This window comes from Marmota flaviventris, chromosome 13 (assembly GCF_047511675.1).
Source record: "Marmota flaviventris isolate mMarFla1 chromosome 13, mMarFla1.hap1, whole genome shotgun sequence".
Classification (NCBI taxonomy): domain Eukaryota; kingdom Metazoa; phylum Chordata; class Mammalia; order Rodentia; family Sciuridae; genus Marmota; species Marmota flaviventris.
In genome coordinates this window covers 50,528,208-50,543,521 of record NC_092510.1, presented here as the reverse complement: position 1 = coordinate 50,543,521, position 15,314 = coordinate 50,528,208, and the positions used below count along the sequence as shown (strand labels likewise).

The window sequence follows — 15,314 nt, the reverse complement described above, 5'->3', positions numbered from 1 at the left end:
TGTCTAGATCTACCTCAATCATTGTGTCTTCTAAGAGTTCAAATCCTTCTGAATAGTGCCCCCCACCCCTTCCCTGCTCTCTTCTAAGAGTTCTGGCTTCTATGAGCTTTCAGAGAGGAAGTTGCTACCATCCAGGCTACCATAACACTGTTATTTGTCTCTTCGGATCTCCTAGTACCTGCATAAGCAACACCCTCTACGTAAGTCCCTTTGATGAAAGACTTAGCATGGTTTCTATTCTTATGGTTGAACACCCAATAATCTTGTTCTTGGTAGCTAAATGGTCTCAAGATGGTTTCTGACACTGAGCAATTAACCTCTTTGCGTCTTAACAAGGGAAGACCTCCTTGCAGGTAGATGTGGGATCCACAGAATACAGTGTGATTACAATTAGTTAAATGATAATGTGTAGCTATTTAGGATGAACTGCAAGTTGAAGACAAGACTTTGGGAAATGAAGTAGTGACAACACTTAACCTTTATTGGTAGGAATCTGAGAGCGAACACGTAAATGGCCACCAACCTTTATTGTTTACCCCAAGACCTAAAAGGTAGGGAGGCTAAATCTCAATATACTAGAGAACTTACAAAAACAAAATGATAATCTCAGGGCTTCAGAAACTCAGCTTTAAAGAGTCAGAAAACCAGAGAATTGTTGCAATAACTTTAAAAGAATCTCTTATTTCTTATAGCCCCAGCGCAGACAAGGCTAAAGACCAGACTAAAAATCTAACCACGGAGAATGCAGAATCATAAGTTTACTGGAGAATCTTACCAAGTTTCTATTGTTAAGATAGTTTTGGCTGAGGCTGTGGCTTAGTGGTAGAACACCTGCCTAGCATGTGTGAGGCACTGGGTTTGATTCTCAGCAGCACATATAAATAAATGAATGAAATAAAAGTCCATACATCTAAAAGAATATTTAAAAAAAAAAAAAAAAAAAGATAGTACTGGCTGGACACTAAATAGGAAGGAAGGACATGGATTGAGAGAGCTTTTGGAATTAGACAAGCCTAAAACCTGTTAACCCCACATATTTCCAGAATATCCCTTACAACAAAAATAGCCTCTCTTCTTTGACTGAGGTAACCAGCCTTCTGTTGCTTAAAGATTTAGTAGTGACCACACCAGAAGCAGCTGCCTGTGAGAAGACTTGCAAGATCCACCTCCACTATTATTTATCACCACAGATTGACTCATATCTCAGTAAACTGCAAGAGGAGACATACAGAGCCTACTCTAAGACAAAATAGCTTGTAGAGTAGAAAAATTACAATCTGGCTAATTTTTTATTAGTAAGAATATAGAGAACATTTATATGATTGCTGTAGATTTAATAAGCTATCCCTGAATAGTATGCTTGGATGAGTCACTAAAAACTGAATTCAAAAATAATTAAACAAACTGAATTCAATGTTGACCTACAATCTTGGGTAGGGGTGCCTACACTGAACCCAAGGACACTTTTAACACTAAGCTAATTCCCCAGGCCATTTGTTAGTTTTGTTATGTTTATTAGTATGGAAACCAGGGGTACTTAACCACTGAGCCACATCTGCAGGCCTTTTTATTTTGGGACAGGGTCTCACTATGTTGCTTAGGGCCTTGCTAAATTGCTCAGGCTGGGCTCGAACTTGAGATCAACCTGCCTCAGCCTCCTGAGTGGCTGGGATTACAGGCATGCTCTACCACATCCAGCACTCATTTTATTTTTTGTGAGACAGGATCTCACAGAATTGCCAAAGCCAGCCTCAAACTTGCGTTCCTACTGCCTCAGCCTCCAGAGTGGCTAAGATTATAGTCATGCACCACCATGAAGACTACAATCATTTAATGAAGTCAAAATGCCAGTACAACCCTTATAACATCCCTGATACACAGAATAAATAAGTAGCCCAAGCTCATATGTCTTGCAAATGAACAGGCCAGGAATGAATAATTGATATTGATATTGTCTCATCTTTTGTGTAATTTGATATTCTTCCTACTGCATTAGGCTTTTGATGCTGAGCTTCAAAAATGAATAAGATTTGAGATTGGTGATACAGCTGAGTGATACAACACTTGCCAAGCATGTACTGTATTTTACCCCCAGCACCTCAACAACAACAAAAAATGAATAAAATATACAGACCTAACACAGAAGCAACATAAACATATAAATCATGAATTATCTTAGAAGGGTAAGAAAACCACTGTCCTAGAAATGTAAATGTATATACACATACAACTTAAAATACAAATGCACAACTTAAAATACAAAAACACTAAGATACAATTACATAATAAAACGGAAATTCATAACATGAATTTCACTATGATTAAACATTCTATACTGGAATCCAATTTAAGAGATAGTTCCATGATTAAAGCCATAAAGTAATCTACATTTTGATTTCAAAAATGTCTAATTTATAAATCCTTTAGTTATCACATTCAAATTTTTAATTTTTTTTTTAGTTGTAGATGGACACAATGCCTTTATTTTATTTATTTATTTTTATATGGTGCTGAGGACCCAACCCAGTGTCTCACACATGCTAGGTAAGCACTCTACTGAGCCACAACCCCAGCTATTACATTCAATTTTTTTTTTTAATTTTTTAATATTTTTAATTTTTTTAGTTTTCGGCAGACACAACATCTTTGTATGTGGTGCTGAGGATTGAACCCTGGCCGCACGCATGCCAGGCGAGCGTGCTACCGCTTGAGCCACATCCCCAGTCCCTACATTCAAATTTTTGATCAAGTCAAACCATTAATAAAAACAAATTTAAGACAACAAACATAATTCATTAAATTTTATTATTACTATGTAATTCAACTGTATAAAAATTATGTTTTCTTTATTATAATTTCCATTTACACATAAAAATGATACAATGATGAATATTGAGCATGGAGTTTATAATATAAATCTAAAATATCAAACTCAACTTTTTTTTTTAATATTTGTTTTTTTAGTTGTAGTTGGACATAATACCTTTATTTCATTCATTTATTTTTATGTGGTACTGAGGATCAAACCCAGGGCCCCGTGACTGCTAGGCGAGCATTCTACCGCTGAGCCACAATCCCAACCCCTCAAACTCAACTTTTAACATCACTTGAGAGGAAAATAAATTCTACCTCTGCATTGTGCTTAGTTGTCATTTCTAATTTTTCTTTCTTAGCTCGATGGAGTTTCTTTCTGAGATCAGCAGTAACATCCAAATCTGCTTCATTTTTAAGCATCTGTTTTACTTCTGGTGAGGCATTCTTCAACCTACAAAATAAGAACATAATAAAATATATTTCACAGGATTTCTGACATTTCTGATAACTTATTTTAAAACAAAAAATACATGATTAGGTTGTTGACTTAAAGAAATTTACAATCTAGTAAAAGATGTCCACTACAAAAGTTGGATAGAAATGCAAAGCAGTATATCACTTGTAGCAAACCATTGGCCTCTGGACATCCACTACATTGTTCAAGACTGGTATTTAATTGGGCATGGTAGAACATGCCTGTAATCCCAGCTACTCAAGAAGCTGAGGCAGGAAGATGGTAAATCTGAAGGCTGCCTAGACAACTTAGGGAGACCCTCTCAAAATGAAAATAAGAAAATGGGCTAGGGATGTACCTCGATGGTAAAGTGCTTGCCTAGCATGTACAAGGCTCTCGTTTCAATTCCCAGTACAGGAAAAAAGAAATGATCATATCACATCTAGTCATATCACAAGCTAGGTAGTTGTAAAAAACGGAGTTCTTTCTTTATCTTTTTCCTTTTTTGGTACTAGATATTAAACCCAGGGGCTATGAGCCACAACCCTAGTCCTTTTTATTTTTTGTTTTGAGCCAGGGTCTCATTAAATTACCTAGGGCCTCACAATACTGTTGAGGCTGACTTTGAACTTGTGAACCTCCTTTCTCAGCCTGGAATTACAGGCATGTGTCACCACAGTGCCCATTTCTTTTATCTTTTTAAATGATTCATTTTATTTACTACAAGTGTAATATATATTACCAAAAGAAAAGGCATAAATAAGAGAATACAGACTTAGTCTACTTTAAAATGGCAGACTAAAACACTTTACTCTCTTCCTACTGAAAGAAAAATAAATAAAGTAATAGCAAACAGAATTTAAAGGTAGAAACCCACAGGAGAAAGAGCACAGAAGATGAGACAATATCAATGAAGTACTGGAAACTATAAAGTTGATATGTAACTGATTTACTTAAGAAAGTTAAATTCAAAGCAAGCAGTGGAAAAAGCAATGTGTTTGCATCAGAGCCCCAACAAGCTAAGTCACTTTAACACTTTGAAAAATGGGGGTGAAGTAGAGCAGAAAACAAGAAACTTATTTGAAAGTTTTACAACAAAATAAAACAATTAGGTCCTTGGATCTTCTACTCCACACACGTACAACGGGGTACTTATCTCTTCCCCAGTCTGGCAGAACACTAGGTTTCATTCCCTGGAGAGGGGAAAAAAAAAAAAAAGGATCCTTGACCAAGAAGTGGGAGGCAGGGAGGGTAGGGGGAAATGATGGGGACTGATATTGGCCAAATTGTATAGTTACATTGTGTGCATGTACGAATATGTAACAACAAATCCCATCAATATGTACAACTATATTGCACCAATTTTTTAAAAGTAGAAAAAAAAGAGTGTTCTTGGATTATAAAACATTATATACAATGGGGTAATGGTTCCCTACTAAAAATATGAGGCTTCCCATGGAAGGAATAGACGAACTCTAGATCAGGCAGAGGGGTTGTTGGGGAAGGAAGGGGGCATGGGGTTATTAATGATGGTGGAATGTGATGATTATTATTATCCAAAGTACAGGTATGAAGACAAGAATTGGTGTGAATATACTGTGTATACAACCAGAAATATGAAAAATTGTGCTCTATATGTGTAATAAGAATTGTTATGCATTCCGCTGTCATATATAAATTTAAAAAAATAACAGGCTTTAGTAAATTACAGATGCCTCTCAACTTACATTAGGATAACATCCCAATAAAACCACTGAAATTGAAAATTCTTAAGTTGAAATGTATTTAATACGTCTAATCTACCATACATCACAGTTTAACAACACAGTACACTAAATCAGTTATTTACCCTCATGATTACATGGCTGGCTGAGAGCTGCAGGCCGCCCCCATTGCTTGGAATTACAAGAGAATATTGTACCACATATGCTAGCATAGGAAGAGATCAGAATTCAAAGTATGATTTCTGCTGAATGTATATAATTTCTATACCACTGTAAATCATAAGTTAAAGTATCCTAAGTCCGGGACCATCTTATAATGAATAAGATTTAATATTACTTGTCTGCCAGAATAATGATAGCCAAGCAGAGTTTGGAAGTATCTTCCCTGGATAATCTAGCCCTAAAGATGCTGATGCCAACCAGCAAAACAACTTAACCAGATCACCCTATAATGAATGCCACAATCACAAAGCCTCACACACTAAGCTTCCAGTCATCTTTTAGAGTAAGTCCCTACTTTTAAATATGAATAGGCAGTCAAGGATAACCAAAAGTTTCATCAAATCTGAAAGAGATCAAAAATAAGGTGAGAGGAAAGGAGCCCTCAAAAACCATGTATAGGGCTGTGACTGTAGCTCAGTGGTGAGCACTCGCCTAGCAGGTGTGAAGCACTGGGTTCAATACTCAGCACCACATAAAAATAAATAAATGAAATAAAGGTACCTTGTCCATCTATAACTAAAAATATTTATTTAAAAAAAACTATGTAGAAAGAAGACAACTTTAAAGAGGGAAAAAAATGAAAAGTAATGTCCTTATAAAAACAGGAAAAGATTATAACAACCATAAAATCACATCCATAGCTACAATAAGAAAGGAAATATTCTGATGAAAAAATATAGCTCTTGGGAAATAAAAACAAACAGAAATGGAAAACTAAATAAATAAATGTAAAAGAAAAGTCTTTAAAACAATAAAGGGAGATGAAAATATTTAAAAATTAAAAATTAGAAGACTAACAGGTTCAAAACCTAAATAAAGAGTTACAGGGCCAAGATTGTGGCTCAGTGGTAGAGCACTTGCCTAGCACATGCGAGGCCCTGGGTTCAATCCTCGGCACCACATAAAAATAAATAAATAAAATAAATATATTGTGTCTAACTACAACTAAAAAAAATTAATATTTTTTAAAAAAAGAGTTACAGAATGAGAAAATATAAATTTGTAACAAAAACACTTATTATTTTACAAATACTGTGCTAAACATTTTACACATACAACTTACTTAATCTTCATAACAAACACATTAGATAGGTACCATTACAACCCTTACTGTACAGATAAGGAAACTGATTCACGGAGAGGTTGTCCAAATTCACAAGGCTATCAAGGAACAGGGGTGGAATTCATACTCTGGCAGCTTGGCTCCATGATACATAAACTCTATTTTTCGGTGGGGGAGGGGTGCAGTACTGGGGATTGAACTCAGGGGCACATCCCCAGCCCTATTTTGTATTTTATTTAGAGACAGGGTCTCACTGAGTTGCTTAGCACCTTGCCATTGCTGAGGGCTGGCTTTGACCTCAAGATCTTCCTTCCTCAGCCTCCCAAGCTGCTAGGATTACAGGCATGTGCCACTACACCCAGCTATATATATCCTCTTTACAGCCACTATTACTCTCTGGATAGCAGGAAATTATTAAATAGTAGAATTTTTTTTTAAATCTAAATTCTGAAGGATATGAGTTTCAACCCATGAAGTATGAATGCATGCAAATTTCAGAAAACAAGGGACCAAAAAAGAGCTCCTCCAAATACAAGAGAGAAATAAATGGGTTTTACATAAAGGTTTAAAAAATTCTTTCTCGGGCTGGGGATGTGGCTCAAGCGGTAGCGCACTCGCCCGGCCCGGGTTCAATTCTCAGCACCACATACAAACAAAGATGTTGTGTCTGCCGAAAACTAAAAAATAAATATTAAAAAAATTCTCTCTCTCTCACTCTCTCAAAAAATAAATAAATAAATAAATAATTCTTTCTCAACAGAAACACCAGAAATTAGAAGACAATGTTTCAATGCCTGTCAAAATTCCAAGGGAAAATAATTTCCAACTTAGAATTTTTTGCCCAAAAAGTTATCATGCAAAGACAAGGCCACAAGAAAGACTATCTTTCAGATCCTCAAGGCTTCAAAGCATTTGCCTCCCATGAACTGAGATTTCACAGAAGGCTAATGAAGGATTTGTTTGGACCTAAACTGAGAAAGCCATGGAGATAATACAAGCATTCAACAAAGGAAAAAAGCAAAGGGATTTCCAGGATAGGGAAGAAAGGATATGCTGAAATGACACCCAAAATAAAATACAAAAAAAGGCTGAAGATGTGGCTCAGTTGTTAAGTTCCTCTGGATTCAATCCCAGAAAAGAAAGGAAGGAAGGAAGGAAAGAAAGAAAAGAAAAAATCAAGCCACAAAATGGGAGAAGAAATTTGCAAATCACATATTTGTATCAAGACTATATAAAGAGGGCTGGGGATGTGGCTCAAGCGGTAGCGCGCTCGCCTGGCATACGTGCGGCCCGGGTTCGATCCTCAGCACCACATACAAACAAAGATGTTGTGTCCACCGAAAACTAGAAAATAAATATTAAAAAAATTTCTCTCTCTCTCTCTCTCTCTCTCTCTCTCTCTCTCTCTCTCTCTCTCTCTCCCCCTCTCTCTTTAAAAAAAAAAAAAAGACTATATAAAGAATTAAGTTTCAGGGCTCAGGGGAAGAGTGCTCGCTTGGCACATCTGGGGTCCTGGGTTTCATTCTCAGCACCACATAAAAATAAATAAAGGTATTATGTCCATCTAAAACCAAAAAATAAATATTAAAAAATCCAAAGATATTACTGAAATGTCCCACTGCTGTATCAATTAAAAATAAAATATATATTTTTAAAAAATTAAGTTTCAGGTGTGGTGTCTCATACCTGTATAATCCCAGCAACTGAGGAGGCTGAGGCAGAAAGATCACAAGTTCAAAGCCAGCCTCAGCAACTTGGTGGGGCCCTATACAACTTAGCAAGACCCTATCTCAAAATAAAAAACAAAAAGGGCTGGGGATGTGACTCAGTGGTTAAGCACCTGTGGGTTCAATTCCCATTACCCCAAAAAAATCTTAAAACTTAATAAGAAAATGACCCAATTTAAAAACGGGCAAAAGATCTGAAAGGACATTTCGCCAATGAAGATATATGAATGGTCAAAGGGCACATTCAAAGATGTTTAGCATCATTAGTCATTAAAAAATTCAAATTAAGACCATAATAACATACCACTTTACAGCTATAGAAGATATCTATAATTAGATAATAACAAGTGTTGGTAAAGATGTAGAGAAACTTAAACTCTCAGATATTACTAGTGGGAATATATAATGGCCCAGTCACCTTAGAATATAATTTAGCAGTTTCTTAAAATTTTCAGCATAAATTTACTGTATGATAGAGCAATGCTGCTCCTAAGAAATTACCCCAAAAGAGAAGCAAAAATATTTGCCAACACAGAAGATTTATTTGCAAATATTTATAGCCACATTATTCATAGTAGCCAAAAAGTGGAAACAACTCAAATGCCCAACAACTGGTAAATAGGTAACCAAAATGTAGTCTATCCAAAAAATGGATTATTGTTCACCAATAAAACAAAACAAAGTAGTAATATATGCTACCACACAACAGACCTCAAGAATGTACCCCAAAAACTACATACTGCATGAGTCCACTGATATGAGTTGTTCAGAAAGGTAAATCTACATATATATATAAAAAGTAGATCTGTGGTAAATAGAGTTCAAATAACTTTATTTGGACTCTAAAATTAAGAAGAATAATTTAGCCATTAAAAAATACAACAGATGTCTATTGATGGTTCCTCTCCAAATTGAAAAGAATGATACTAATAATATGAAATACTATAATTTTAATCCAAAATATAGGTTTATATAACACTGATATTTTCATTTTAAAAATCTGGACAAATATTTACCAAAATGTTAGAGTAGTTAACTCTAAGAGGTTAGATTACATGCATACATATATACATGTATACCTTCTTAAACTAAGTATGAGCAAGAAATACCCACTTTCTACCCCCACAATGCTTTCTTTAAATACACTTCAAATGCATTATTTTAAAAACAGAATACAACAGACAAATATAACCTCAAATGTTTTAGTTTTAGATTCACAAAATATTACTGATCTGTGACTATAAAAGTTCTGATCATTTACTTTTTATTGTAAACTACATCTGGGAGTTTTACTCTCCTAAATGGTCCAGTTTTGTATTACGCACTTCACCTACCAGAGATGAATGAACCAAATATAAGCCCCTTACCCAAAGGCAGAAAGAAATCCATGGTACAAAAAAGATGAAACACAGCAATTAGATGCTTCTTCCTCAAATGTAAACTGAGAGATATCAAGTAAAAGAGCAGTTAGCAACAGGAGCCTAAGCCATGAAGCAGAGCTGCAGCAATGAAGAAGAGTAATGAGACCCATAGATGTTACGGCAAAACAAAGCCATGATCAAATACAAATGTAAATAAGCAGAAATACAAGAAAAAGACTTAGAGTACTGGAAAAGAATAAAGACTAACAGGAAGTTTAGATACAAGAACTTTTATGGTCCAAGTTAACAAAGGAACACAACAGTCCCCATAGACTATCTAGCTCCAATACTATCCTTATGAGGCATCATCCCTGCTCCTCCAGTCCCAAGAAACTTCTACTTCCTTTATCATCCCATGAGCATTCTTACAATTAGCTCCACCAACCACTTAAATTCTCCCTGTTCCTTACACACAAAAGCATTTTTTAACTAAAGAAAGAGACTGGAGGCTTACCTTTGGGTCTCACCAGTGGCATTATTTGAAGTGTTTAAACTCATGGTAAGTCTTCCAACTCTTTCAAAATACCCCACTGTTTCTTAATGATATACCTCCTTATTGATGACTGAAATTGTCCAAGATGTCTGTGACTTACAGGTTAGATGGACCGAAGTCTGTTAATATAATAAACAATACAACAGCAGTTTTATATTGAATCCTGAGAGTATGGGTGACTTTTCTTTTGATCTATGGTATTTGTTCACTTTTAAATTACTGTATAACAAATATGGAATTCTAAGAAGTTGTAATGTTTTATTTCTTTTAAAAAGCACTAGAAGCAAAAATGACAAAATGTTTAAAAAATGTTCCTTCTTATGAGAACAAGGTAATGATTAGCTTTAATTTCTCAACTGAAAAATTATAGCAAGTGACAAATTACTCTTGAACTCAGAAAAGGAACACACAGAGCCTAACTCTAGGGCATAAAATTCAATTTGAAAGAAAGTAAAATTCAAGGGCATGTTTGGGTCCCCAAAGCCTTTCTCATAAATGAGACACTTTTAAAATTCAATGTTGCAACCAAAGAGGCCAAAGTACTCCCAAATAAAAATACCATGGTAATTTTCTTTTTTTTTTTTATTTCAGATGGTTTTCATTCAAAAGTTCTCAAGAGAAATCAAACAGAAAAGTTTTGACTCACTCAAGTTCACTCAAATTTACAATTCAAAAATGTCTTTTGAGCTGGGTATGGTGGCGTGCACTTATATAGTCCCAGCACTGAGGTATCTAAAGCAGTAGGATTACTTGAGACCTGAGTTCAAGGCCAGGCTAAGCAATATCATAACATCCATCTCAAAAAAAAATTATTAATTAATTTTTTTTTAATTTTAAGGTTTTTTTTCATAATACTTTATTCTATTTCTTTGTTTTTATGTGGTGGTGAGGATCGAACCCAGGGCCTCACACAGTGCTAGGCAAGTACTCTACCACTAAGCTACAGTCCCAGACCTAACTTTTAAAATTGTTTTTAATTTTAAATAAGTATCTTGGCCTTTAATAACTCCTGGAAAAGAAACCTAGAGTTATTTTCTTAAATATTTTTTTAGTTGTCAATGGACTTTATTTATTATATGTGGTGCTGAAAATCGAACCCAGTGCCTCACACATGCTAGGCAAACGCTCTACCACTGAGCCACAACCCCAGCCCAAGAAACCTAGAGTTATTTTTAACTAGTTACTACTAGCAAGGCTGCAACACTAGTAAAACAAAAATTTTAAATTAACTCTGTTTCGAGGTATGATGGCACACACCTGTCATTCCAGTGATTCAGGAAGTTAAGGCAGGAGGATTGCCAAATTTGAGGTCAGCCTCAGGAACTTAGAAAGACCCTGCCTCAAAACAAAAAACACAGGGCTGTAGCTCAGTAATAGAACACTCCCAGGTTCAATCCCTAGTACCACACACACAAAAATTAACTCTCTTACCAGGTACAGTGGTGCACACCCGTAATTCCAGTGACTCAGAAATCTGAGGCAGGAAAATCATGAGTTCAAAGCCAGCCTCAGAAAGCAACTTAATGAGGCCTTCAGCAACACAGTGAGACTCTGTCTCTAAATAAAATATAAAAAAGGGCTGGGGATGTGGCTCAGTAGTTAAATACCCCTGGGTTCAATCCCTGGTACAAAAAAAAAAAAATTAACTCTCCTGATCATGTAGATAACTATGAAAAAAGTTGTTTGTTTTTTTTTTACTAATCTATTCAAAAGATCTTCCTTCATAATTAATCTTTAAATAATTTAATTATTTTAATAATTAATCCACAGTAATTTTCAAAGGCCAAAGAGACCAAGGAGGAAAAAGGAAAAAGAATAATATTTATCATGCACTCTGGCCTACTTTCTGAAACTCTCTTCCATAGGAGCTACTTCAAATTATACAGAGTCAAGGACTAGGGTTGTAGTTCAATGGTAGAGCACTTGCCTAGCACATATGAGGCACTGAATTTGATCCTCAGCACCATAAATACATAAATAAATAAAGGTATTGTGTCCATATACAACTAAAAATATTTTTTAAAAAAATTATACAGTCAACCATATAAAACTACTTTATTACAGTGTTAAGCAATCTTAAACCAAAAGATAATAATAGTGCACTTGGTTCAAACATATACAAATATCAACATCCCACAAGTACCTTTTTGTATTCCCATAAATCCATATCCAAAGAAAAACCATGAGTTTTAAACTCAGAAAGATCAAACTAGGATTCCAATAAGTATCTTAAACTATGTGGTCTTGGGCAAGTCATTTAAATACTTTGAACCTGTTTCCTCTACAATAAAAAGGGGATAATTATATCAACCTCATATATTTAAGATTTAAATCATTTATACAGGACTGTGATTGTAGCTCAGTGATAGAGTGCTTGCCTAGCACATGCGAGGCACTGGATTCGTATCTTTAGCACCACATAAAAATAAATAATAAAATAAAGGTATTGTGTCTACAACTCAAAATATATTGAAAAATAAATAGATAAATATATACAACAATTACATAGTACCACCCATTATCAGTTTTTATTACTGAATACAAACTCTGAAAAACAGAAGTATCCAATAAAGAAAGGTAGTAGATGATATTTGGGGTCATCTGGTCTGGGAAAAAAAATGTAATAAGAGAATTATTTAGTGAAATTATGGGTGTGCAAATATATACAAAAGACTTAAAAGAGAGAAAAAGGTGGCAACCTGTTCTATCATTGCTCCAACTAAACATGCCTCAGAAGAGACCACTGAAAGAAAAGGGATTCAAGTAAGCAGTCTGTCTCAGCTATAGTGCTGAAAATTGATGACTCCTATAGACACAAAAAGCTCTTTAAAACAGTCAGAGGTTCATGTATCTCACAGTTCATGTAGAATAGATACTGATGTACAATAGTTTGGCCTAGGGCAAGTACAAAGGAATTTTGGACAAGACCAGGAATAAAAACCTATTTCTGGTCTGGGGACATAATTCAGTGGTAGAGCATTTGTCTAGCATGTATGAGGCCCCGGGTTGGGTTGCCTCCCTATATTGCAAAAAAATAAACAACAACCAAAAAAAGACACCATTTCTCCAGGACCAAATAACTTTGAGAATAGTGATATACAAACAAACAACAAATACAAACAAATATTATTAATCTACTGAGCACCTTACTACAGTATCAAGGCACTGTACTTGGTACTTTTATCTAGAACTTTGCTCCCTACAACACTACAATCTACATTGTACCATTTTTCAAGGAAAAAACTAAGGCTCAAAGATTAGAAATAGCTTGACAAATGTCACATACTTACAGGTTCAAAAATCCCAACTCACAACTGTCTGACTCTAAGGCCCAAATTCTTTCTGCAAGAAACTTTATGATTCATAAAGTTTACCTGTAAGTTATCACCTCAGGTTTATCATCCTTACTTCAATTAAGGAAACTTATCTGATCCAAAGAAGCTAAATGACTTGTGCAATACTAGTCAGCTATTAAGGGGTAGCACTGGGATACTGAATCCCAAAACCTTTTTGTCTTACCACCATGCTTCCAAAAGTCAGAACTCTGGGGAACTGAATACGGAATGGAAGAAGAGTTAGAACCTTTAAAGAAATGGACTTAACTGTACTGAAGAGAAATGTCCAAAGTTAAAAAGTATATATTTAAAATCTATTTTTGTAAAAAAATTTTAAAAAAACTTAAATACACATACACACACATAATGCACACATGTTTATGCATATGTGGCACAAGAAGGACCAACAAACCTCTATTTACCTTGCAGGAAAAGAACTTAAAATGGACTGAGGATGTAGCTCAGTGGTAGAGTGCTTGTCTAGCATCCTCAAGGTCCTGGATTTGATCCCTAGCACCACCAAAAAAAAAAAAAAAAAGAGAGAGAGAGAGAAAGAAAAGAATTGTATATAATTATAGCCTTAATGATGTCTTTTTAGTTAATCTTGGGAAGAGAAGTGCAGAAGTTTATCAAATTTTAATAAAGTTGTTCCAATAAAACTAAATTGAAAATACTCATCATTTTTAATGTATTGTTTGTTTTGGCATCTAATCATTTTCAAATCTGAATGGTCTTATCTACACAGATAGTGATATCTATAGCTCAGGATGGTATTCTTCAATTTCCAGATCATTTATACAGATAATATCATAAACAAATAGTCCCCACCATCTTCATCCCTGGTGTTACTCTAATATAAATCCTCCCATTTACTGTGATCAACTTGTGATTTAATTTTATGCCACCCCCATGATTACCATACATTATATAAGCCTCTTAAGGGCAGGGGTTATAGTTCAATGATAGAGTGGTTGCCTGGGACACGTAAGGCTCTGGGTTCAATCCCCAGAAGGGGGTGGAAATGAAGACCCTTAGCAGCTTGAATGACAATCTCTTGCTGTCCTCAAAGAGGCAAACTGTCATGCTATGAAATGGCTATACAGAGGGCCACACGGCAGAGGACTGCAAAAAGTCTCTTAGACCTAAGGGTGTCCTCCACCCAATAGCTAGTACATAGTCAGATCCCTCAGGTATATGGTAGCAAGGAAATAAAGTCAAAGACATGAAAGATCTGAGCAGATTCTATCCAGTCTGCCTCTAGTTGAGAACACGGCCCAGCCAGCATCTTGATTGCACCCTTGGGAGGACCTGAGCAGAAGACCAGTTAAGAGTAGGCCTTGACCCATAGAGACTGTGCAATAACAAATGTGTGCTGTTTTAAACCACTGCATTTGTGTTAATCAAAGAAAACTATATACATGATTTGAAAATGCCCATGCAAAGTTAAAAAGAAAAAAAGTTGAATAAACAAAAATATAATAGGAAAATCAATTCTCAAATCAGCTCTGGCTATGTGGGTCTTTTATCAAGTCTATTTTTCTGTAGTGTAATTTCCTCATTAATATAAATGAGGGATTTTGTAAAAATCCTATCTAAAGCAATTAAGTAGAGAAACCAAGCAATTATGGTCAGCACTTACCAAAAAAAATTAGAAAATAAAAATGAAGGACAAACCATCAAAAGCCACAATAGCTACAAGGGAGCGGTGATGGTATCCATAGAAAAGAAAGCTGAGGGAGCTGGAGTTGTGGCTCAGTGGTAGAGAAGTGCTCAGTGGTAGAGAACTTGCCTAGCACGTGCGAGGACATGGGTTTGATCCTCAGCATCACATAAAAATAAATAAATAAATAAATAAAGGTATTGTGTCCAACTACAACTAAAAAAATAAATATTTTAAAAAAGAAAAGAAAAGAAAGCTGAGGAAAATAAGAAGACACATCTGACAGGACCCCCAGGAGCCAACATATATTTAATGCAGGCCAATTTGAGAGCAACAGATGAAAATGAGAGGTCAGCCAATGTCAAGAGTAGGTACCTGCAATATATATGGTTAACACAGTC

The 15,314-nt window shown here is 35.3% G+C and overlaps 1 protein-coding gene across 1 annotated transcript in view; it reads right to left on the bottom strand.

Annotated features, from left to right (window-relative positions):
* Nucleotides 1-15,314, bottom strand: part of Ccdc171 (coiled-coil domain containing 171) — a 398,124-nt gene that overhangs the window by 376,124 nt on the left and 6,686 nt on the right. Inside the window, exons 2-3 of the mRNA XM_071600432.1 lie at nt 9,880-10,037; nt 3,130-3,265 (exon numbers count right to left, since the gene is read on the bottom strand). Of these exons, the coding sequence (XP_071456533.1) occupies nt 3,130-3,265; nt 9,880-9,923 (180 nt within the window). The 5' untranslated portion in view covers nt 9,924-10,037. The remainder of the gene's footprint in view (nt 1-3,129; nt 3,266-9,879; nt 10,038-15,314) is intronic.